At 39.9% G+C, this 25,311-nt stretch overlaps 1 protein-coding gene across 1 annotated transcript; it reads left to right on the forward strand.

The window, feature by feature from the left end:
• The first annotated feature begins 26 nt into the window (after nucleotides 1-26).
• CA12 (carbonic anhydrase 12) lies at nucleotides 27-23,978 on the forward strand. Its single transcript, XM_066558949.1, has 10 exons — nucleotides 27-117; nucleotides 3,757-3,777; nucleotides 9,779-9,958; nucleotides 12,498-12,640; nucleotides 15,212-15,307; nucleotides 16,971-17,034; nucleotides 17,480-17,637; nucleotides 18,692-18,818; nucleotides 23,109-23,193; nucleotides 23,873-23,978. Exons 1-10 carry the CDS (start codon nucleotides 27-29, stop codon nucleotides 23,955-23,957), a joined length of 1,050 nt encoding a protein of 349 aa, XP_066415046.1. The 3' UTR covers nucleotides 23,958-23,978.
• The last annotated feature ends 1,333 nt before the right edge of the window (nucleotides 23,979-25,311 follow it).

A 25,311-nucleotide genomic window follows, 5' to 3' on the forward strand; every position in this document is an offset into this window, starting at 1 on the left:
TGGAATATTATAAGTCTTTCCTTGAGATGTCAGCCAAGAGCTTCAGTATAGTCACAGTGGCTACTGTGCTTATTTTCTTCCAAAAGATTCAGCTCTCAATGCAAGCACCGTTGAATGGTAAAGTCTTTCAGCTTTCTATTTTATTGTCTCTTGTACCTTAAGGCAGCCATTTATGCAGAAAAATGGCACCCTTTCATTATTACTATTCAATCATGCTCAAAGCTGTATATTGCTGCAGTCTGCTGTTGTTTGGAGTTAGTATCCTTATTTTAATTTCTCAGAATAGGTATTCTGACCTATACAGGGAAGAGAAATTTGTCCTCTGATTTATTTGGCATTACAGACTTTTTGCATGCTCAGTATGCTTTGCTTTGTTGATTTTTTTATTTCTCATAAAATGAAGTGGAGACTGGCCCTTTCAGAGTTAGTGTAAGCATCACACCTTTCCCTCTGCCTGTTTATTTTTAAACCAGAGAGAAAAAAAATCAATCTCTGTAAAGCACCCTACACACTAGAGGTCATTCTCGTATATTGGCAACAAGACTAGTTTCAGGAGGTTGGTTCCCTCTCTTTTTAGGAGTCAGTGTTCATCTATTCAAGCTGATTTTAACCAATTTTCATTTTTTCAAACTAATTATAATCTACCCAGTGTTATTATAGGCTATGAGGGGAATTCTTCTAAAGTTTTGTGTTACTCAGCACGTATATTCATGGGACAAAAATCCAGGAGATTTAAACATAATCGAGAGCTGTTGGTTCATGGAGAGCTCTGTCAGGACAAACATTTTATCAGGTTTTTTGCAGAAGCAGAAAAGGCATGGAATTCAAACTTTTAAGGTCATCTTCTTATTTTGTGCATATGTCCTCTGAAAAAATGCCTATATTCTCTAGAAGAATCTCCCACCTGAAGGAGAGGTTCCTAGAAATTGATGCTTTCCAGAACGACAGAATAAATAAAGCTTGATGCTTTACAGGTGCTTTCTGTGACCATACAGAAGGTTTGGAATTGAAAGGATTTGTTGAAAAAATATGTTTTATGATACATGCTGAAGGGAATTCCGGAGAGTGACTGTCTCAGACTTAGTTGGAACCTAGTCCCAAGAAATGGCAAGAGCTACAGTATCTGCCTATCTCAGACATCTTTCCAAGTAGATTATCACATCTACAAGCATTCACACTTTTCTAGCTCTCAAGTGTCACTGGAAATGTATTTTTTCCCCTGGCTGTTGATCAGTCAATGCAGGTACACTGGCTCTAGGAACCTCTGCCATGCACGGGCACGTAACTGTGTCACTCGTCAATACTCATCCCAACATGAACAAAGAGCCGGCAGAATGTTCACAGACATAGAGCCATTGAATATTCACTTCTAGATGTGAATCCTCGGATCTGACACCATGTGACAGTCTGCCTGACTCTCATTTCATTATCAGGCAGAATAAAAGCAACTGTGGGAATCCTTAAAATCAGAGGGTTTTGGGAAAGCTGCAAAAGGCAGGCCTCAGAGACAGCAGAACTGTGACTGGAGCTAAGCAGTAGTCATAAGATTTGTCAGCAGAAAAGTTATATAAGAAGTAGAAAGGACAAATAGAACAATGGTTTGTGCATTAACATTTGGCTAGAATAACTCCCCAAGCTGCAGAAAAGTATATCTAGTGAGATATTAGAAAGCTCTAAGCTTAATAATGGAGCTCTGTGCATCCTATCTAAGGCTTACAAGCAGGTATTGTATTATAAAAAAGCAAGCATTGTTTTAACCACAGGTACATGTGCTTATAGTGATTGGATAGAACTACTGTTCAATATGCTTTTGCTTTGTGTGATTGGTCAAAAAACTTTTAAGTGAGTTGCAACACTGAGTACTTTGCTGCCGGGGATGTGAGCTGCTGGCATCTTCCCATTGTCATCACCTGTAATGAGAATGATGTTGGAAAATAAAACAGCTCGAGAAGTGTTCCCCAGCAGTCCTGTCTGTTTGTGATTTGTACATAGACCCCTGGCTGCCAATAAACCCTTGCTCAGGGTCTGAGGTAGGCAGCTCTCCGTGTTCATTCAGAGAAAATCAAGAAGTTTCTGCCATGTGGTCATTGGTTCATCTCCTGATCCAAGAGGAAATTACTATAAATGTGCCTCAGCCCTACCTACAGCTGCTCTATGGCTATGCTCACCATAAAGTCATAAGGGTAGCAAACTGCAGATCATTAAAATGCTCACAGGTTAAGGAATACTTCACTTGGCAAAAGACTTGAAGCTTTCATTTACTTTTGTGTCAAGTGGCATAACTGACCAAAATATTATAAATGCTTAAAAGTGATTGTTTTAAGGATGCTGTAGGTTATAAAAATCACAATTTTGACATCTTATACACATTTTAATGGTCAATAAGAGCATGAACAGAGTAGCTATTGTATTGCTCCAGTATTTCTTCAAACCCTGCTCAAATGAGGACATTTCTAAAACCTACTGCCAGTCATTGCTATCTTTATGCAAGTTTTGTCTACAGAATGACCAAAGGACACAAGCAACCCCCAAAAACCCCAGTAAGAGATAATCCCCTGCAGAGAGAAGGCAAGAGGAGAATGAAGTTTCTCATCCTGAAATCTTAAACATGAATTCTTCTACAAGAGGAACCTGAGGACTTGAGTCAGGATGATTACATAGACCTTGTTTTGAAAATTCCAATGTAAAAGAATGAGGCACACTGATCCTAACAAAGTGAAAGCAGAGAGTTTCATGTTCCCACCACATATCAATACAAATAGCTAAATGCAGTAGGTTTGCACAACCCAACAAATTAATCCCAAACATTTCACACAACATTTTTAGGGAAGAGCTGCACCTGTGACCACAGTTCAGAACACAAGAAATGCTGCCAAGAACCATGTATTGAGCAGACAAGTGCATGTAATGATAAATATTTGCCTGCATGCATACAGACACAATCACAGGCACACTGAGTGTTTGCAAGATTTGTATTTCAGGACTGTTTAGGAAGCAGAAATAAAATTAAATTTGCAGAGAGTAAAGATCAGCATTAGCCTGATAACCCAAACTGTTCAGGTCTGTCAAGATGAGCACCTCTAACTATGCAGCAAGCTGAGTGATTTTAAGTAGGTTTCAGGACCAGGAAAAAAAAAATAAAAAGATCATTTCATAAGTCAAGATATTTCCAAACACATGCAGAGATACCATCCCAAGTTCAGTTCCTTAGCAGTGGATGAGTATTGATCATTTTAACACTCAAAGGGTTCATGTGTCATACTCCCTTTTTACAAAGTCCATCACTTCTCAGTGTAGCACTGATGATTTTCAAACTCCTCAACAAGGCATAGGGAGGCTCATTGTAGTTACACCCCACTTATATTCCTTAGCTTTCTAACTAGAGAAAAATCCCAGGGGTGTACCTACAGACAGTCTGTGGATATTCCAATTAAAAAAAAAAAAGTACTGAGAGCAGTCTTGCCCCAAGACTTAAGTGACCACAAGAAACTCACCCCTATGGGCTGAATTATCCCTGAGGATCACAGGGACAATTATAGTTACAATTTGAGTGAGGAAGGTTCATAAAATATCAGAAAGTTTGAAAGTATCTATGCTTTTATATGTTTTTTTATATGTTTTGCTCACCAGCTGGGACTAGAATGATAGACAAAATATTGCAACATTCAATACACGGGTTTAAGTAGCAATTTGTTTCTTTACAGAGTAAGATCAATTTCAAATACTCACAGTAATATTTCCCTTTTCTTTAAACAGCGTCAAAATGGTCTTACATTGGTAAGTACTAATTCATACATACAAAGTTATGGCTTTCTTCTGTGCTTTAAAGACAACTGGCCAAATGCATTCTGGTGAGTACTTACTGGGATCACAATCCTTACCTAGGTTTGAATCTGGTCAATTTTCTTGAAATCTGTTATTCATGCACCAGGTTTCAAATCTAGGTGACTGAGAATCAGTTACTGAATTCTAAATTTCCTTGTGGAATGACAAGAATTTCAGCAGACTAAAGCTGGCCCTACAACTGCAGATGGTCCCCAAAGCCCTCTGTTTCCTCAGCTGTTCCACATTCCAGCCCAGTTCTGCAAAGAGCATTCTCTCCCTACCCACATGAGTCTTCTTTTTCAAGTAGAATCAGAGTTCAGTAAGTCACCTGTATTCTGTTACTGGAGGCTCAGGTCCCCGAAGATCTCAGCAATGACAAAGCAGAATAAAACACCTTTACAAAAGCAGTGTTGATTTGTAACTAATCCTTTAAGTCATCTACTAACTCAGAAGCACCTGGTGGCTGCTCAGGAAAAGAATTATCTAGTGTTTTTCTTTTAATTGATCAAATCCTCTAGCCAGGTATTTCCTCATTCAGAGTAGCATTTTACATGCCAAATACCCCCACAGAAGTAGGTGGTATAGAGAATCTCAGAAAAAATTGCTTGTTCTTAAGCTTTTGGTGCTGCTCCAAGACAACACAAAGAACCTCTGAGACTGAACTTGCTGCTAGGAACTCCTCCTTTTGGCTGTGCTCCATTTTACCTGACTCACTTCACATAAGCAGAAGGAAAACTGCCAGCTGCATGTCTATCTGCCAGTGCCCACACACAGACCTCACATTCCCAGTACTGAAAAAGCTTGACACAGCTTTAACAAAAGCCTGGGCTTTCCACTTTGACAGCACCCATCAGATAAACCTAACCCTGCTGGACAGTAAAGAAAACAAGACTTTTTTTACAACATGAAAGCAGAAGTTTTGCCCTCCTTCCTTGTTTAAATTAGTTACTTCTCCCTTCCTAGGAATTTGGGTACCAGTGTTGATTTCAAAGTATATTATTCTCAGTGTCCAACTTCACAAATTCCTATTAAGCTCTTCCATACTGCAGTCTGATTTTGACATTCTAAATGTAAGGAGGATAAAGAGAAGGTTCACAAAACAGATTATCTTTTTCCTTCAGCTATAGAGTTTGAAACATATCTAGAAAAACATATAAAAGCAAATATATAAAAGTAACTTCAAAAAACTGAAGTGGCAACTGAATTTGTACAGAACAGTACAGAAAAGCAGAGGTGGAGCACTGATCCCCACAGAGAAAAACAGCTATTAGAGAGACTGTGCTAAGCCAGGAAAGAGCCCCTCCATACTCTTCTACTGATCCTTATGGCATTCTAAATCTTCCACTGTTTACTTTGCCCCTGAAACACTTTGCAGTGCCTCTCACTGAAATTAAATCAATAGGAATGGAAAGGAAATCAAGCCATTATAACCACAGACTGATGTCAAGATGAGGGTCAAGGTACAAGATTAAGGGTGGAGGAGAAATCTGAGTGCTCATTGTCAGAGATTTCTGTTTGTTGAGTGTTTTACATATTTTACAATATGTAAAACTGAACGTTGATGCAGTGTTAATACCTCAGGCCACAGTGGCAAAGCAAGATGACACCACATGTGATCAGGCCTTATCTATTCAGCACAGGCTTTCCAAAGACATGAGAGTTCACCTTGCTTATAATGGAAACTACTGCATCAGATACATCAAATATAAAGGCTAAACCTCTCCTGTTTGCTTCTTCCTTAGCCAAACTACAGCAATGCTATTTCTTCTTCCTGTTTTCACTACCCTTGTATATAGACCAAGAAAAAGTGCCTGGAGGAAACATCACAGAGCAGTGAGGCCTGAGGCCTCCATCCCCGGTGACACAGGCCTGCTTTGTGCTCTCTGAAATGTAGCTCCACCTTCTGTAAGATGGACAAAGTAGATCAAGTGTATCATAAGGAAAGCATTTTCAGTTAAAGAGCTGAAAGAGTGGTTCCAACACCCCACAGCTCAGGGCAGCATATGCACTCAGATTTTGGCGATCCTGCTGTGTGGCTGTGAGGTGCAGGCTGAAGTCTTCTGCCCCAAAAAAACTCCAGTAGATGTTAGGCTTCAATTCTTTGGATTCTGGCTCTTTTTCTGTAGTGTAAGTGGGCTGGAATGAAATCAGAGAACCAGAATCATCCCTTCAGAGTGGACAAGCAGCTACAACAGAGAAAACTGGCTTTGCAGACAAATTTAAGGTAATAGTGCCAGCAGAATTATTAATGTACTTTAGCATGGGAAGAGACAACTTCATGCTGTAATGCAGGCACAAGAACTGTTGGTAACAGATATCAGGCTAATTGTACTTGAAAAATCTTTTAGTCTGCTGCTGCCAAATACTCCAATTCAGTGAGGTGCTGAGAAGCTGTGCTAAGACCCTTTCACTCGCCCTTCAGAAATGCCAGCTTTAGTGAACACACTAGAGCATGCCCCAGATTTCTCATACAGCACTTGGATGCAGTAACAGCGACAGCTACAGCCCTTGGCAATTCCTCTGTCTCACAAGCTTCTCTCTGGACACATGTGTGGAAGATACACACATATTGGCTCTGTGTGCACAGAATGGTATCACTGAGCATTGAGCAAAATGGAATCCATGTGGTCATGTCACCATGGCAGGGAGCCTGGGCTCAGCCTTCACCACCACCTCAGCCCTGGGCAAACAGCAGCTCTACAGCTTCCAGCTGGCTGAAAACAGGGCAAAGTGCTCTGCCTGGCTGCAAAAATACCACAGGCATTCCCTGGGTTTTACTGACCTAATGTATTTTACTACATTACTTCACATCAGGAGAACTTGCATAGACTATGAGAAGCTGGAGCAACACGAATATTAATTGGCCATCAGAGCAACAGTCTGTTGGTACCACTGGTGTCTCATAGGGCTGTTTTCTCCTTATCTTAAACGGGCCAATGTATATACCCTGGGAGGAGACACGACTGCTCAGGAAGGAACATCTGTCCTGCATTGCCCAGCAGCACCAGTGTTGTTGGGGCTGGCTGGAAAGCATAAAGCTGTCAAAGGAAATGTTACAATGGACACATGCAGTCTTGGCGCTGAGGGCGTTTTGCTCAGCTCACTGGGTAGTGGGCAGCCAGACAATCCAGAAAATCATTCCTGCTTTATTTACAGATATCTTTTATTAAATAGCCATGAGGGCACAGTCAGGCTCAGAGCTATTTTCAGTGTGGTGAGGGAACATAGTCCTGCAAATTGGTGTCAAGCAAAGCAATCCACAAGATGGATTTGAGCAGCTGAGTTTGCACCCCCTGTGCGGGAGTGCAGGGAGTGCTCTTGGCAGCACTGGGAGCAGTGGTAGCAGGAAGGATCCTACTTCCACTGGCACCAGCAGCTCCCTACCTTAATATGCTCACTCCAACAGCTGAAGTAGAGTGTTGAGGGGGTAGAAGAGGCCCATGGCACAATTAGTGCTCTGCTGACACAGTCCTCGTGGGATCCTTATAGCAGCAAACACTTCTGAAATGCCCGGGTCACAAATGTGTCATACAAAATGGAAATTACCTTTGAAGATAATTTTGCAATACTTCTGTTAATATCTTTTGGGACTTGTAGCACAGGCCAATCTTACATGCACAAGCTGTTCTTTATTCAGTAGTGATCAGACAAAGCCTTTGTAAACACAATGTGATTTCCACTGAATTTATCTGAGTGTACTGGCACAGAAAAAGGAAAATCTGGTTCACAATCAATCATCCATTTTCAGCAGACCTAACTGAGAAATGCCTTTCAGCTGTGTGGTTTATCTACCTTGGAAATCTCAATTTCACATATGCAAAACTAAGCTGCAGTGAGCTCAGCTCTTTGAGACAGGAGTTTTGAGGCATTGAAATTCGAAAGACTATGTGATAAAAGACAGAACTTCTATAAAATCTGGGTTTGTACAAAAAAAGGGGTCTTGTTGTTTGGTTTTGTTGGTTTTGGGTTTTTTTTTTTCTAATTGAGCAGGAATGAGAAACAAGCAAAATGCTCTGTATCTTAAAGGCCTGTGAGTGGAGTTGCAGATTTATGTCAAGAAAAGGGTCAAGGTACATAAAGACTGTGATAGCTGCATCATTTTATAGAAAAGACAAAAGTTTTCCTTCTGAACTGGCAACATAGGTGTGAAGTTCCCATATTCTCTTGCCAGCTCTTCCAGACATTTAAGTCACCCAATCACAATACTAAAAAATGATTGGTACTTCATGACTCCCTGGCTTGGACTAGACTTCTATTTTATACATCAATTACCTATTTAATTATCAAGTCTCCAAAGCTGTGATATGTAATATATTAAAATCTTGCAAACTCATTACCTTATCAAGCCTTTTAAAATTATTAAAGTCTTTTTACAATAAAGGCTTCTCACCAATTTTCTGACATTGCTGTAATCTTAGTTCCTTGAAAAGTGTTAAATTTCAGTGTCATTGTCATGCACAGTAAGCTTGAAACTAATAAACTGTCATTTCTTGGAATATTCTAATGCATATTTTCCTGGGAAATATTCTTCAGTATGTATTCCACAGTATGGAATTTATGCTCTTCTGCATGTATTTGTTATTTGCCAAAAACAGGCAGAGGAGAGGCTTCTATAATGCCAGCATAACATTTATTAGCTTTTTAAAATCATTTCAGCAACTTTAAGATAGTATCACAAGGATGTAAGAAGAAAGAAATTGATGTGATTGTCAGTGAACTGGAGTCAAAAATTTAAGTTACAGCAACAGCAAAGCCTATTTATACTGAAAAGCACTGATTGAGTCTGTCAAACTCTGCACACTGCAAACAATGTCACCTGCTAACCCTATGTCTTGAATACTCTTAAACAGCTTTACCAAGAAAGTAAGTCTGTCTTTAAGCACCAGAACTGATCTTGTTGATTCTGTCACATGAACAATGTTTAAGAAAGATTCACCCCCACTATCCATTTACTTGGCAATTGTCTTTCGTGTAAATAAGGTGAACTGCTAATAGTATCCTCCTGCCTGTTCATTTCCTTCAGAAAATATCTGAACTGGCTTTGCCTGTTCAAAGAAGCCACTGGGAATATTATAGTTTTGGAAAAGAAGCCTTCTAATCAATCTACATAGCTGAAGAGAAGTGAGAAATTATATCCTCTATTTTATAAGTACTTCAATGAGGAGCAAAAGTATGGGAACAGCAGGCTCACAGTGAAAAGCAAGCTGCCAAGGAGAGTAATTATCCATTGGGCACCAATGAGGTATCTTTTATCTGCAATGCTTTAAGGAAGAGTAGAGGTTTATTCCCTTCTGAAAACAATGGCCTCATGTAAGTAGAAATTTATCCAGGCAGGCCCAGTGTCCTGTGTTACACAGATCGGACTGGGTGATCCCTTCCTGCCTTGGAAAGAATCATGAGTGTTCAGAGACAAGGAGAAACAAAAGTTGCAAGTACCTCTTCTGGTATTTAAATCAAAATCATCTCTCATCTTACGGTCTGTAAACAGCTGCTAGCTGGTTAATGTGCAATTAAAGCAAAGGCACAATTAAAATTCTCTTGATATTATCTATTCTTTGTAGATCTTACCTCGGGCGAAAGGCTGTGACGAAGAAAAGTTTCATCAGAGTTTGAGCAAGTTATTGCTGGTCAAATTACCATAATACCTTCAATTTTTGCAAGTTAGCTTTTCACTGTGGGTTATGCAATCCTGTTAGATAGTGCCAGACAGTTTGTACAGTAAGGAAATGTCTGAGGGTCTGATATAATCAGACCTGTCTCTAGGTCACAACACCCTCAGAAAAATGATCATACCCTTCATTACCTCCATTTCAATGAGGTCCTTTTTTAAAAAAAGTCTTAAAAATTCAGAAAAGGCTTCTTTTCCAAATTTTTTGTGAAGGCTGAAACAGGAGAATTTCTGTGTTAACTGCAAGTGAAGGTTTGACAAATGTGTCTCTGTTAATTCACACAGGTCCTGATGGAGAGAAGGCCTGGCCAAAGAAATACCCATTTTGTGGAGGAGTATTCCAATCACCTATTGATTTCCACAAAGCTATTCTCCAGTATGATTCTAATCTCTTGCCTTTAGAATTTATAGGCTATAACGTGCCCTCCACTGACCAGTTTACATTGATCAATAATGGCCATTCAGGTAAGGGAGCTCACAGACAGCAAGGAATGGTAAAAGAAAGAGCTGCAGGAACTCACTGTTTTTTGGGTTTTTTTACTTCATGGGCAATCCTTTGATTATTAGATTAAATTAGGATGCTAATCAGATGAGAAAGTCTTCACATCAGCATACCTACATCTACAGAACAGCTAGAGAAATCTGGGAAAGTACTAAGTAAATGGATTCCCGGTAAGTAAATTTTTAAATAAAGAAATTTAAAATAAACTCTAGGCATGTCAGAATTAATGCCCAAGGTTTTCTTATTACTTTGGTTGAGATGCACCGAAACAGAAACAGACTTTGTGATTCTGCTAAAAAGAGGTTAACTGATAACATATGAGTAATGGGTCTCTTCAATTCACCAAAGCAGCTCAACTGAATTATGTGAGGGCATAGGGAAGAGGAAAAAAATTGTAGGAGCACCATTCTTTTGAGTAGGGATAGAAACCTCTTTAGTGTAAGGTAAGATAGACAGTGATACATAGTGATCAGTGAGAAGACAGAAAAATAATTAGAAATAGTGTACAAACAGGTCCTCCCCACAGTAGCACCAAAAGAGTGTCAGTACAGTGGGTAAAGGCAGAGATGGTGCTGTCTCATAAAGGTCTCCTATAATGACACAATATACAATACCAGTGAGTCAGCCCCACCATTTTTCATTCCTTCCTGAAACACTTGAAGACATAGAAATAAGAATAGTTATAAAGCCCTCCTTCTTTGTATCCTCCTTTATTGCAGAAGTATCAAAATAACCTGCATTATAAAATGGCCTCTGTTCTCACATGCTTGGTTATGAATTGACCAACATGCGAAAATCGCTTTTTTTATCATTCTTTCAGTGAAGCTGACCTGCTCAATTGAACATCATAAGCCCATTCTTCAGTAAGGGCCAACCTCTTGGGACAGACTCCTGGTTTTTCTCTTGATCAATTTCTCCTTTAAAACCAGGTTGTTTCAGACTAGGAATGGCTGGAACATCCTTTCCTTGTGAGCCTTCATTTCCTAAAAGTCCTTCTCAGTCCTAAGTGAAAGACTGGACTGTCACAGTTGAATGCACCAGGCTGATGTGACAGGCAATAGGCAGAGAAGGAAATCTTGTCATTGTGTACTTGAAGGGTGCCAGAGTGCAGAAGGAGCCAAAAAACCAGCACAGAGAGCCTGTACCTCCCAAAACAGTCAGACAGGCAAAAGCAAATTCCTTGGAGAACCTAAGTCACTACTACTGTCAGATCTCACCTGTAAAATATGAAATTTGATTATTTCCTAAAGAAAGTCAAGACAAAAGTATAACCCCCTCAAGAAAATGGGAATTCATTTACAACATCAGTGCCCTCCTAGAAAGCAGTAGAGATGCATCCTACTCTAGAAACCACACTTTGATACAAACTAATTTACCTCTGAGTAACAAAAGTTAGCCTCTGTTGGACTGATCATTATACCATCTACTGCTAACTTCTTTTTCAGCTAGAGGAAACCAGCAGGATGATTAGTATTGTGCTGTCAAGTCATTCCTGTATGATGTTTGATGTTCTTCACCAGCCAGCTCATTCAGACAGAATCACCTAGATCAGCTAGACTGAAAACAGTAGAACTCAAAAAAAAAACCCCTCTAAGTAGGAGTCTAAAAATACAGAGGGTCACAGCTGTTACTTCACTATGGTTTTGAGCCTTGTTTCCCCTGAAAAACATGTCCAGGGTAGTCTGAAACCAAACTGTATTCAGTCTGGAAAATAATACAGATAAATTGCAAAACAATCAATCTGTTCTTGACATAAGCCATTGCTTTATGAAGTACCAAATGGTCCAAGTGAACAACTGAGAAGTTGCTGCTGGATTGAGAATTACTACACAAAAATCCCCCAACAAGCCAGGCTGCCTTCCGCACCCAAGAGCCTTAGTGAGGGGAAGGGAGGGTCATGCATGTAAAGGTGTTGCTCCAGCATGCCAAGAGAGGAGATGTTCCTTCTTAAGGCCTAGGATTATCTTGCTGCTTGACACCAGTGTTCTGGATTTTGGGAGTAGCAAGGAAAGGGGGAGTTTATTTGGTTTTATCCTGTGTCCCTAAAAGAAGATTAGGAGGCAGCAGAGTTCAATATAACAGGGAATATAAATTACCACGAGAAATATTAATTTATTAAGCAATTTTCAACCATTATAAGGGGATTGAAAGAAGATACATGAGCCTAAATTTTGCTTTGACATATCAATAATTGTCTCTTCAATGTCTGAGATAGATTCACATTCTTCAAAGATTTCCACTAGCAACAATTGTCACTTTAAATTCACATATTTAGGAAAATAGAAACAGGCATGTTCTAAATGCTCTAAATCCTGTGCTACCTAGAAAGGCTTAAAGAGAACAGAAGTGTTTATCTCCTACCACGGACTGAGACGGATTTGAGCCAAGAATCTGCTTTTTTCATGCTCCATATATAATATACTTAGACTCGGCATTTTTATTTGTCCTGTTCCTGAGAGCTGTGGTATCATTTGTTCCTATCTGGTTTTGATCTGCTTACAGTGAAAATGTATCTGTCACCTGCTATGTCCATCAGAAACCTCCCATTTGAATACACTGCATCTCAACTTCACCTGCACTGGGGAAACCGGAACAAGTCCGAAGGCTCTGAACACACCGTCGGTGGGAAGCACTTTGCAGCAGAGGTAAGGCAGACCAGCTCAGATCAGGGAAAGAAGCAAAGAAGGTTGGGTAGCTTCTATTGTTTCAAAGTGGGATCTCTGTCTTGGGTGAATGACTGTAAAAGGCTGTGAGGTTCTAAGTCAAGTATTTATGATTTGGGGAAATACAAAAAAAAAATGGGTTGTGCACAACAAAAAAAAGATGGATTTGAATGTACTAAGTCAGGGAGCCGGAGTTTAGATTCTAAACTCAGAACTGGCACCAGGTCACTTGAGGCAATTTTATCTGTAAAACTGTGCTGCTCTGTTTACTTTTACTCACCTTCTTCTGTACAGTGACTGTAGTAGTCTGTTATTTTACAGTTTGTTCTTCTGTAGTAGGTTTTAAATATTCCTTGTTGTAAGTTTGCAATGGCTCATTCCATGCACCCCATTTGGCTTCCCTGATGGTTCAGTCCTGAGTTGTTTACCCCAAGACTTCCCCACCAAGTGTATGTCAATCCCCCTGTCTATCAAAGACAGCACACCCTTTTTGTTCTGGAATGTTCCCTGTCTTTCATCCCTTCCTCAAAGCAAGATTGGATTGCAATGTTTGCTCCTTCCTCTTGTTGGCATCTATTGGATATCCCTTACCCTGCACTCCTTCCCTAATGCCTTCCCATTGGTAAAAAGTTGTGTCCTCCCCTTGTTCCCTCCCCTCCTTAAAAGCAGGTTTTTTTGCTCTCAGTTATGGTCACTTGTCCCTGACTTCTCGGGGGAAATGAATCTTCCTTGGAACTCAAAATAAGTGATCCCTCTCGATTCCTTCACCTCGGTCCCTTGTATTGGGTTGCTGCTGGGTCACCTGTGCCACAGCCGTGTGCTGCAGGGAGCCGCGAGCCCCTGGACGCGCTGCCACCTGGAGTTTCTCCATAGGGATACAGGGGCAGCCACCCGGAGTGTCTCTGTAGGGATACAGGGGCAGCCACCCAGAGTGTCTCTGTCGGGATACAGGGGCTGCCACCCGGAATGTCTCTGTAGGGATACAGGGGCAGCCACCCGGAGTGTCTCTGTAGGGATACAGGGGCAGCCACCCGGAATGTCTCTGTAGGGATACAGGGGCAGCCACCCGGAATGTCTCTGTAGGGATACAGGGGCAGCCACCCGGAATGTCTCTGTAGGGATACAGGGGCAGCCTCTCATGTGACTGCTCATTGTCTCAGGGGGTGAGCTGGCTGGAGAACACATTCCCTGTGTTACAAATAAGAAGCTTGACTAGGCCAATATTCAAGCAGCAATCAACTTATTAATAATATGGTAAAGTATGAGCTATACAGCGCTGGGTACAGTGGGGGAAGTTTTCCCTCCAACTGCACACGGATAGTTGAGGCTTACAGGTGTTTATAGGGGTACTCATAAGCTTTCTCAGCAGTTTCTATTCCAATTTTTACTCATCAGCAGTTTCTATTTCCAATTTTTATGTCACAATTCTATACACTATTGTGATTTAGTTTTTCTCAGGATGTATCCCAAAAAGGATTATCCCCAGATGGTGGTGGTCTGGTTTCCAAAAGAAGAAAGACAAATCCCATCTGGTGAAGTCCAGCTCCCCAGATGTGGGTCCACCTTTTGATTGCAAGGACTATACATCTCATAACAGTGATGTCCAGCTTCCCTTGGTCGAAACTATAAATCCTTGAGTTTATGTTCATCTTCCTTTCTCAAGCTGCTTTTCTCTGTTTTGTTAAAGTGTGAGATAAGCATGTTTGCTTTATATATATTCCAAAGCTATAGTTTCAAGGATACAAGCAATATTCTAAAATTATACTTCAAAAGGTTATTATTGCAAAACTCTTTAAGGCTTAACTACAGGCAAAGAGCAACATCCTTAATGCTTTAATTCCAATGCTCCTAAATCAACTATGGTTAATTGCAAACAAAAGATAGATTCAAAGGCCTTCTTCCATGCTTTACTTTCCTCAGGTATTATTAGAATTCGTCTTTACAACTGTCCCATGGTCGGTCTCCACAAATATGGCAATCACAAATACACACATTGCCTGTATGTACCTGACAAAAACAGCTTTGTATTTCACACCTGTGGCTGCAGCCTGCAGTTACAAGTGACAAACTATTTATCTTTTCTAATTTCTAAACTATGGATTCGGGAATAGATTTTGATAAGCAGCACCAATCAGATATTTACTTCAAAATTATTAAGAAAAAGAAATTAGCCAGAATAATTTGCTTGCATAACAGTGGAGGAATCCACTTCTTCTCTAGTTATATTTAACACTGGGGTTTGCATTCCAAATATTGGAGTGCTAAGGTGTTATTTTTCCAGAAAAATTTACTAGCACTCCAGTCAAGATGCCTTGAAGCTGAAGTCATGAACCCTCTTGTGTGGGCTGTGTGTAACCCAGCTACAGCAGGGCTGTGAGTCCCAGGACTTTCTGCCTTTCTCTAGAAGGATCTTATCACTGCAGCCAGAAGTCACTGAAGAACCCTCCTGCACTGTCTCATCCTGAGGTGGCTGCATGGTCCTTTCTAACTGTGAAACACAAATGTGAGCATAACCCAGATGTTATAGTAACAAAGTATCTCCTCCTTTTTTAGCTGCATATTGTACATTACAACTCTGAGAAATACCCAGATATAACAGCAGCAATGGACAAAGCGGATGGACTGGCTGTTTTGGCTGTTCTCCTTGAGGTAGGATGCAGGATCTTTATTTTCTGTTTGTTTAGAATATGCTTTCAATCATTCAGTTATGAGAGACCTTTAATGTACAAAATCACCTACATTCTTTACATTATTATTATCATATACAGTGGCTGAATAAAGGATCTTCCTTTCCTCTTTCACAAAAAAATTAAAAGAGTCAGATTCTAGCAGCACATACCAAACCAGGAGCAAATGCCACAAAAAGAGGAATTCTGAGTATTTCCTCATGTTTTTTAGTAGATTAACTTCAGGTATATTAAATCCATTTTTGCATTCATTTACAAACTAATGATTGGTAGCATTTATCAAATAAGAGGCAACAGTGAATTTCAAGCTCATTCACTCAGAGCTGACTACTGTAGCATGAAGCAGTTTGAACACAGCAGAGAGGCACAGGCAGGCACAACCCTGCCTTTGACCACTGTATGTAATTGGGATTTAACCACAGTCTTCTCCCTGCTAACTTCCCAGATTCTTTGAATCACAGATTACAGAAAATGAGTACGTTCAGTGTCATTTTAAGATGTCAGGACAGCTTTCCAATTTTTCTCTCTTAAGTCCCACATATGAAGATAATAATGGTCTTAAAAATAAAAAAAAATAGTAGCTTGTATGTGTATCATTCTTATTGAGGATTTAAACTCCTCAGTAAGATAACTGTAAAGATAATTTTTAAATGTGAGGATTTTCTGCAGTATAACAAAGCAAAACCACAGGTTTCCACATTTCCATCAAAAAGTAAAATGTTCCAGTTAGCAAACAAAACTCTCATTGATATTACCCAAGCTCACTTCCTAGCACCTCTAAGATTCTGAGAGTAATTTTGTGTTAAATTTCAGTTAATTTGGAAGTTGTAGCTGTGAAAAGTGTCAGAGTCTTGTACATTACACTAGGGAATAATACTGGGATTCTGGTTATTTCTAAGCAATGGTATTTGAAAATCAAGTTAATGAACCATGGAGATTAGGTCTTGGAAATCCTTTCAGACAGCTGGTGGGTACTACAGTTAATGTAAGGACACCAGTTTACTATGTCTGGTTGTCAGAGGAGTTGCTCAGCACCAGCTCTGAAGAATTCATAAAAAAGGCATTGATTATTAGACTGAAAAGCTACTGGTAGCAGTTGAAAAACAGTCTTGTGTGATGGAAGAGTTATAGCCTTGGTCAGATAGTTGAGTTGTAGGCCTGTGGCCCTGTGGTACCCAACAGTGTCATTCTTTACCTCCCCAGACTGTGAGAAGCAGCACTATAAAAATGTTTGTGGGTGGAAAAATGTGGTTTTGACTGGAAACCAGGAGATGATCTGAGAAGCCTGGCAGCTGAGAACTTCTGCCTGCAATGCTTTCAGAGGAAAGGGCTTCTCTTCATTTGTACAGCACTCTGAGCAGGCAAGGGCAATAGGGTCAGTGCACACAAAAGGTCTGCACTGCAGTTGTAAAGGCAGCAATACAACACAGAAGCTCTTATAGCTCTGGAGCAGGAATATTATCATGGCTCTGAGGACAGAGGGAATGTTTTGAGTTATAAAATATTTATGCCATTCTAGTACATTAATATCTGGACAGTGGAAGCCCTTGCCTTAGGACAGGCCAGAAGCACAGACTCATCTTCAGACTAGTGATTTGCAGCTGTTGATAATGTGGTCATTGCAGATTGGACCCTTCAGCCCATCCTATGAAAAGATCTTCAGGCACTTCCGGAACGTGAAATACAAGGGTGAGTGGCTAAATCAGATTGAGAATGGCTGAGAGTATCAGGTGTCACCCTGGGAGGGATTGAACTGGCTGAGGAAACAGTCCAGAGGTCCCACACAAATCTGTCACAGACTGTGAAAGGCTTCCAAGTGCAGTGCATTCCTGGGAAGAGCATATGGCCAGCATGTCCCATGTGATTCTGACTGGGCCTTATTTGTTCCACATGGTGGTTTTTAGTTAATATGGCCACAGTTTATCTTAGAGGACTCTGATTTGGAGTATCAGACAAGATTTGTACATGGGAAACTTAAAAAACTGTAGTCCTTATTAAACTGGGATCTCTTCTGCTAAAAGATACTTTTCTTTTCCTAGTGATATGACACTGAAAATATCCAACTTACCAAAAAGCAGATTCACTTCACCTGTGTAGTCATGATGCAATATTTAACACAAACCCCCTTTTTTAGATCAGAAGGTCCTGGTCCCTGGTTTCAATATTCAAGAACTACTTCCTGACAGACTGGATGAGTATTATCGCTACGAAGGATCCCTGACAACTCCTCCCTGCTACCCAAGCGTTCTCTGGACAGTTTTCCGACACCCTGTTAAAATTTCTCAAGAGCAGGCAAGTTCCAAGTTCCAGCAGAGCACATTTCCCTGACTGGTATCTGCTAAAGAACAGTAAATACAAAGTCTCATTTCCTGGATTTCTCATATGTTCCTGTAAAACTGAGCAGTGACCATTGCTAAAATCCTTTAAGTGGGAAGAACAGCACAGAACTGACATAAATCAATATCCCATGCTGTTTGTTTGTTAGCACGTTCTCAGTTGGCCAGAGCAAAGGACAGGCAGCTGCATAGCAATTGGTACAGTATCAGCTTGAAAAAATTCCAGTCAAGTGAGATGAATTTTGATTTTCATTATGTACTTACTCCCTGGGTCCAAGTCTTTCAATGAGTTACCTGCAGATTATTGTTTGGGCTCCATATCTGAACATTAATCACCAAGTGTTTTGGTGTTACTTTGATCCCGATGGACTTGAGTGGGTTGGAAAGTTTCTATAAAGCTTGTGTTGTGTTACTTATCCATCTTGAGTTCCCTAACTTTTCTCCCAACTTACATTTTTTGTGCTTATCTAATTACCTTCTTTTGCTCTTAGGTGGCCCCTTACCTAGACTATAAACTCACAACCGCTATCTTCTGATTCACCTAATTATAGACACAGGGGAAAATATTATTAGCAAAATCTCAGATCAAATTACTGCAACCTCCTTGTTTTGAAAATACATTCTCAGCTTCTGTCAGACCATGTCTCTACCAAAATAAAAAACTCTTTCAAAAAGTAGTCTTTAATACTACTTAGGAGTTAGACTGTGCCAGGGAGAGTATGCTGGAGAAGTCTACCATGTTTCCTCCCATCGAGTTTTCCTGGCTGACAGTCTGATAGTAAGCAGTAGTTTCATCAGGATGTAAACAAAATACAGGTATGGACTTGGAGATGTCACACTGTTTAAACAGTATTCTGTATTTGGGTTCACAGGCCACATGAAACTTAATTATTAATGTATCCCCTTCCCTTTGACTACCCTTTTTCTTTTTTCCTGAACACTCCCAGTGACCACACACAGGCACTGCTTTCTCTGTATTCTGTGAGCTGAACAGGTGCATCCCTTTATAGTTACTGGCACTGGAAACAGCCATGTACTGCACAGAGCGTGATGACCCAGAACCCCTGGAAATGGTTGATAACTTCAGAAATGTTCAGGAATTCCATGAAAGACTGGTTTTTATCTCCTTCCGTGAAGGTGAGTTGTATGAATGCTTCTGTGCAAAGAAACAGTGTGCACAGCGATCTGATCTGTGTAAATGTGAAGTACTGAAATGGCAGTCCTGTTCAACTGTACCACTACAAAAACACAGCTATCTCCCTGCAGTTCACTTGGTTGCCTTTTCTTCTCATATTGCATTGTGCATGGGCAACTCTACAAGAATAAGGTATTCCCAGGGTAGGCAAGAATTTTTTACAGCAGTGGGTATCAGGGAAGCCCTGCAACCCTTCTGATTGAAGGCAGGGAGATAAAATAAGGAAGACATGATTGGCCTTGTCATGCTTTGCAGAAGTATTTGCTGTCACTCTAAATACTAAACAGCTCCAGCCAGTGTAAGTGCTTAAGATGGCCTTGTTTCACCAGTGACATTTGCTGGTTCTCAGCAAGGTCAGGCTTGATCTCATGCAGACCATGCATTTAAAGGGAGTCCTAAGTTCAGGGACACTGTTTTGGTGAAACTACACAGAATTAAAAAAGGTCCTTGAGGAATTCAAAGTTGGTAAATAAATATAATTCATAACACTGGATTCAGTGCTACAAATTAAAAACAAAACCCCACCATTTTACAAGGAAGAACTGATTCAAAAGCTTAACTCTGCAGTGTTATACAACGACAACATGTGAGTTTGGCTGGGGGACTTTGCACAAAAGTCTGCATCAGTGGTGAGAAGCTGAGCTATACCCCACAGAAAGGTCTTTGAGTACATTGTGCAAAATGTATTGTTCCAACTGCTTTGTTGTCTTGCAAACATATACCCTTAAGGATCTGTGAAGCTGGCATGTACACTCAAGGTAGATTATTTTAGGCAAGCCACTGCACTATTTGAAATGATAAGATTTATAAAAGAAAAAGCAGACTTCACCAAAAAGATTAGCCAAGCAGTAAACTTTCAAATTAATAAAATGTGTTAGCACATCATTTCAAATTCACCTCCCATTTTCTTCACTGTTTAGATGAAAAAACAGAAAACATAAGTTGTCTATTTTGGACACAACAGAAACAGTTCCCTGCAGGCACACTGCAGTAGCTGTTCTTGCCATTCCCCTCTGCAGAGAGACCCTTTCATAAAGTATCTATTCTAATAGAAAGTTAAAAAGAAGAAAAGTGAAAATTAGAGATCAGCCAAAACAAATCCTGGGCAGAACATTTCTCTAAAATCAGAGATGACTTAGATTTGTCACCAAAAGTTGGCTGATCTCTTAAAATGAGAATTACATGAGAAGTGCTCTTGTTGCTAGATTCTAAACATAATACCTAAGAAGATTTTACAATTTAACAAGTTTACCAAATTGTCAACAGTTCCTAACACCTCTGTGATTAATACAGAAAGTGATACTAGTTGCACAAACAATATTTTGAGTGAACGAAAAGATGACTGAATAGTGAAAGAGAGGAAAAACTAGATTATGTCAGCCTTTTTTCTCCTTTTATGGGTTGGCCAACCAGAAAAACGCCCCCCATGGCATTCTTATATGACAACAAAGAGGTTTAAACTTTCTTCTCCAACCTCCAATCTCAAACACTGGCTGCTGACTAGAGAGCTGGTTGGGTTCAGAATGGTTATTTTAATCATCATCTTCAAATCACTGCTCAAGCCAGATTATGTGCAATGATTTCAGCCAGCAGGATTTGCAATGCAGCTTCCACGTTTCTGAGACTAAGGCTTCCTCTGCAGGTCTTAAATCCCTGCACAATCTACGATTGCAATGCCACTGCAGAAACGCTTCCTGAAGCACCAGGAGTTCCAGGGTGAGCACCACCCTTGTGTTTACAACAGGTTCACCATGGAATGCAGTGATCCAGCTTCTACATTTTCTACCCTCAATCTCTATCACAATTCACTACCTGGTGGGCTTGGCAAGGATATGTTGTCAATTCCTAACAGCACCTATAAGCCATTGATCTGCTGAGTCTGAATGGTCAGTCAGAAATGAGAAATGCAATGTTCCACCTGTTTCTTAAACTGCCCTTTCAGCACCTGACTATATTCTCTCTATAAATCATACTCAGTACTTAATAGTAGAAGGTAGAGAGTTACAGGCCAGTAACTGGGAATCTGACACTATGCTTTTTATCTAGTGAATCTCCAAACATTTCATAGAAATAGTGTAAGCATTATTATTTCCATTTATGGGGGGAAATTTGATCTAGATGTGACTCTCCAAATTGTTGCTGTGAACCAGAGCCAAACCAAAAAAATAACATTTGCTTCTCCTCTGCTAAGGCACAATATTGGCTCCCATGCCGAGATGACACCAGCCATAGAAGCATTTTCAGTGTATCTTTAAATCTGGCTTGACTTAGCAGAGTTAAACTGTAGGGGTTATTGCCCATCTGGCTGTTCACACCCCAGAATTGGTCTCTATGGCTATGAAGGACATTGCTCAGTGCTACTTTAAAAGAAACCACATTCAGTCTAAGTACATTAAGTTACAAAAGCTCATTGACTCTATCAGTGAACCATAGAAAAAATGTTCAACCCATTTCAAAAAGAGTATTCATTACCCCTGTAATCTCACATTCCACTTAACTGCAGTCACAAAAGCTTCCTCACAGGTGCAGCCCCTCACCGAAAGGGCAAAAAAAGGAAAGAAAGGGGGAAAAAAAAAGAAAAATAAGGAAAAATGTCTCCTGTCAAAGCTCAGTGAAGTACACCTGGCTGCTGCAAGTGCCCAGCCTGATCCAGTCAGCTGCACCTCAAATAGGAACAGAGCACACCTATTAAGAAGGGGAGGAAAGGCCATGCAGAGAGTCAAGGATTGAACCAGGCAACCACTGAAATTTGTAAAAAAAATCCTGTTGTGCACACCTAAGCCCCTACCAAGCAGGTTTTCAGAGAAACTTTTCTGCCTTATCACTGACAAGCCTGAACTGCCACCTTCCCCTGAGCACAGACACCACAAGATGGGGCCACTGGCCTGTGTTTTGTAGCAAAATTGAAAATACTGAGGTGTTCAGTCATCCACATTTTTGATGCCAGTAATGACCATCTAAATTCACACTTACTATTTATAAGAATCACACTTCAAAAAGCCTCTAATCGTTAAGGATTACACAGCAAAACTCATGTGTGTTTGTAATATATTTTCTTTTAGCAGCTATTTATTCCAGTAAAATCCCCTTCATATAAATGCAGCTGGAATTTGCTATGATGTTCAAACCATCTGAGTTAAACAGGAACTCGTGTCTAGTTTTGATTAGTGTACCAGGCTGAAATACTATCTTACTAAATTTTCTAAGAAGATCCTCTCATCACACAGAAGTGCTGTCTGCCCTTTCCCTTCAAACTACAAGCTCTTTTTTTACAGTTATCCCTTTGGTGTTATATTTTTGTGTCCATTTGACGCCTTTACTATGACAAAACTCACCTTTTACAAAACAGCTCCTCTTCAAGTCCATGGATTGCCAGCTTCTTCCATTTAGCTGGACTTCAAATTAATGGGTCAAATGCAGTTAAACTCTACATTTTACATTTGTGTTTCATCAACAGCTGATTTAATAGGAGAAAATATTTAGGTGGAATGCGTGAAACCTGTCAAAAGTGCTCTGATGTTGCTTAGTGAGAACCAATCATTTGAAAAACATATTTTAAAAAATGTGTAAATAAATTAAGAAAATGCAGTTAAGAAAAGGGAGCTCACCTCCAGGATCTTTGTGGAAGCCAAAATAAATAAAAAATACCTTAATTGCCAAAAGCGTACATAAAGCTCACTAAGAAATATAGCATTATGATAATCCTTAAATCTTTATGCAAGCAAGGGATCACTCAGGTTTTCATACCAATATCCTGAATTCATTTTTACCTTCTTTGATGCCTTTAAGCAATGTTCTCAACAGCAAAGAATATCATTCTTCAGCTGTCCACAGTCAGTGTTGTTCTGTGGTGTGAGAGAACAAAAGGGATTGAATTTAACATCCTTGATTGCTTGGGTTTAATTCTTTGGGTTTGTTTATGAGCTCTAATTTATTATAGCATAAAAATCATACTCCTGCTATGACCTGCTGTACCAGGGCCTCCACATGGGCATTGTGACTTCAACATGTGTATCATATCACAGCACTGTGAACTGTGGAGCCAGCTGTGGCACTGGGACATTCCAGAGAACATCTGTGCAAAGTTGCCCATTCACAGTCACAACGTGGTGTGACAAGGCTGTGGAAAGGTTGCTGATGCAGAATGCAGACATTAGGACAGATCAGAGACTCACCTTCTCCACTCAAGGCAATGGTATTAACCCTTGTGCATGTTTTCCCTCTTTTCTTAGGTTTTGTGGTATCTGTTGTGATAGCCTGCATTCTGGGAGTTCTCATCATTCTTGCAGTAGCATTCTGGCTACTGAAGAAGAAAAGGTAAGATGTCTGGCTATCATATCACAAAAATATTCAAGCCATATTTTCCCTCTGACATAGAGAAGTGCTTGCGTGTCCAAAACTTTGGACCTTTCTTATAGTGATAAAGTTTGATCTTTCAGAAGACATGATCTCTTCCTACAAACTATGATTTGTTTTTATTACTGTAGACATTATTTCCTTGTGTGATATGAGGTTGGGTCAATAAAAGACTTATCCAGTTTTCCTATATCCCAAATGCCATTTGTTCTTTTCTTGTTATTTTTGCTAGCACTACTGCTCCTAACTGCTTTTTGGATCCTTCCATTTTTTCTTGGAACAATATGTCAAACAAGGAGAAATGAATTTTAGGGAAACCTCTGCCAAAGATCACAACCTTTTAGATGAAGAAATATGTACTGCCAAAAGATCAGTAAGCCACTGTTTGCCGACAAAGCCAAATGCTGGGAAAAAAAAAATCTAAGATTACAAATTTTGCTACAGCCTGCTTTCCTTTGCATTCAGCATTGACCTTGCATACAAAATGTGGTCTCCTGAAATATTTGAAACAATAAGCTACATGAAATTTGCACTAGTACAGAGAAAAATAATCTCATACATGCAATGGACAACTTTAAGTAACTAATTGTGTTTTCCTTCATTGGCATTACAGTTATTTAATAAATTTGTTTTATTTTAGTTGCAAAAAGGGAGGTGGAGACAACAGAGGAGTCATCTACAAACCAGGCATGTACAAGGAGAAAGAAGACATCTCCAATATTTGATGCCCTGCTCTGTCACAAAAGCCCCTTTTCATTCATAGCACTGATTTATTTTGAATTAGTGAAACACATCACTTCTTCTTGGCTAACGAATACCCTCAAGGGAGTTCTAAAAACACATACCAGCCAAAAGTTTTCTGTAGGCCTTGTTGTCTTGTTTTCCAGAGAGATATGATCAGTGAATTCCCCTGAGCCGAATTCCTCGCCACATTCTTTTCATGTCTGCTGCTTACTGAGTCTGGGTGTTTTATTTGATTTTACAGTTAATCCTAAACTCCAGTTTTATGGTTTGTTTAGCACAGGTTTTCCCATAGGTATTCAAATCCGCTGACACTCATCAAGCTACAAGAACTCTTCCCTGCTAAAACAGGGCATTGGTTTTAGCAGCATGAATAGAAACAAGAAAAAGGGCAAACTGTATTTGACACCAATATTTGAACTGGGTTGTTCAGCAGAAACAGTTTTCAAAAGTGCAGGATAGGATGTCAGTGTATTCACCAATGGAATTGTAATATTAGAGGAAAAGACAAGTGTGAATGCAATGAAAGCCACGTGGATTATTGATGGGGTTTAAGCCCAGGTACTCGGTGCTGAAAAAACACTACTAGGGGAACAGCTCACTTTCCAGCTATTACACAGCCCCACAAATCTGTTAAGGAAGCCAGCCCCTCCCTGTCACAGGAATTAGAGAAGAAGATTGTCTTATTATTCTGCTCTTATTTATACTGTATGAATGATGTGAAGATAATGTAGCTGCTGCTGCTTTTAAGTAGACTTGTCATTTAACCACAAAATCCTGATAGATTTTACTGTATATATTACAGCTGCAATTACACAGTATACTTTTTTCCAGTTTACTTCTCTTAGTAATCTAATTCTTAGAAAGAAATCTAAATTATCTTTTCAAACCTCATAAGCTAGATACTCGGAGTTTGATTATGCATTTTTGGAAGTGAGAAGCATAAACTGCAGACAATGTGGAAAGTCATTGACTTCAGGAAGAATTGGGTGTATCCAGCCTACCCTGATGCATACAGAATTCCTCTCAAGTCTGACATCTACTGTACAGATCTGAAATGCTTGTGCTTCAGTATGCACACAGAAAGTAACAGACACATGATTATACCTAAGGTAACTTCCGGTCTGAGTGCTGCTAAACACTACTGGGGAAATTTCAGTCTGAACTTTATACTTAGATACCCTTTGTATTCCATTGCAGTAACACCACATCTGTGACTTTAAAGAAATAAACTCTTATCATGCATATTTTCTCCTTTCAGGATGGCAGATGCAGACTGTTTCAGCATAGAGTGTTTTAGATTCTTCCTCTTCCACCCCAAGTAAACTGTGTGATGTC

The sequence above is a fragment of the Molothrus aeneus genome, chromosome 13, assembly GCF_037042795.1.
Source record: "Molothrus aeneus isolate 106 chromosome 13, BPBGC_Maene_1.0, whole genome shotgun sequence".
NCBI lineage: Eukaryota > Metazoa > Chordata > Aves > Passeriformes > Icteridae > Molothrus > Molothrus aeneus.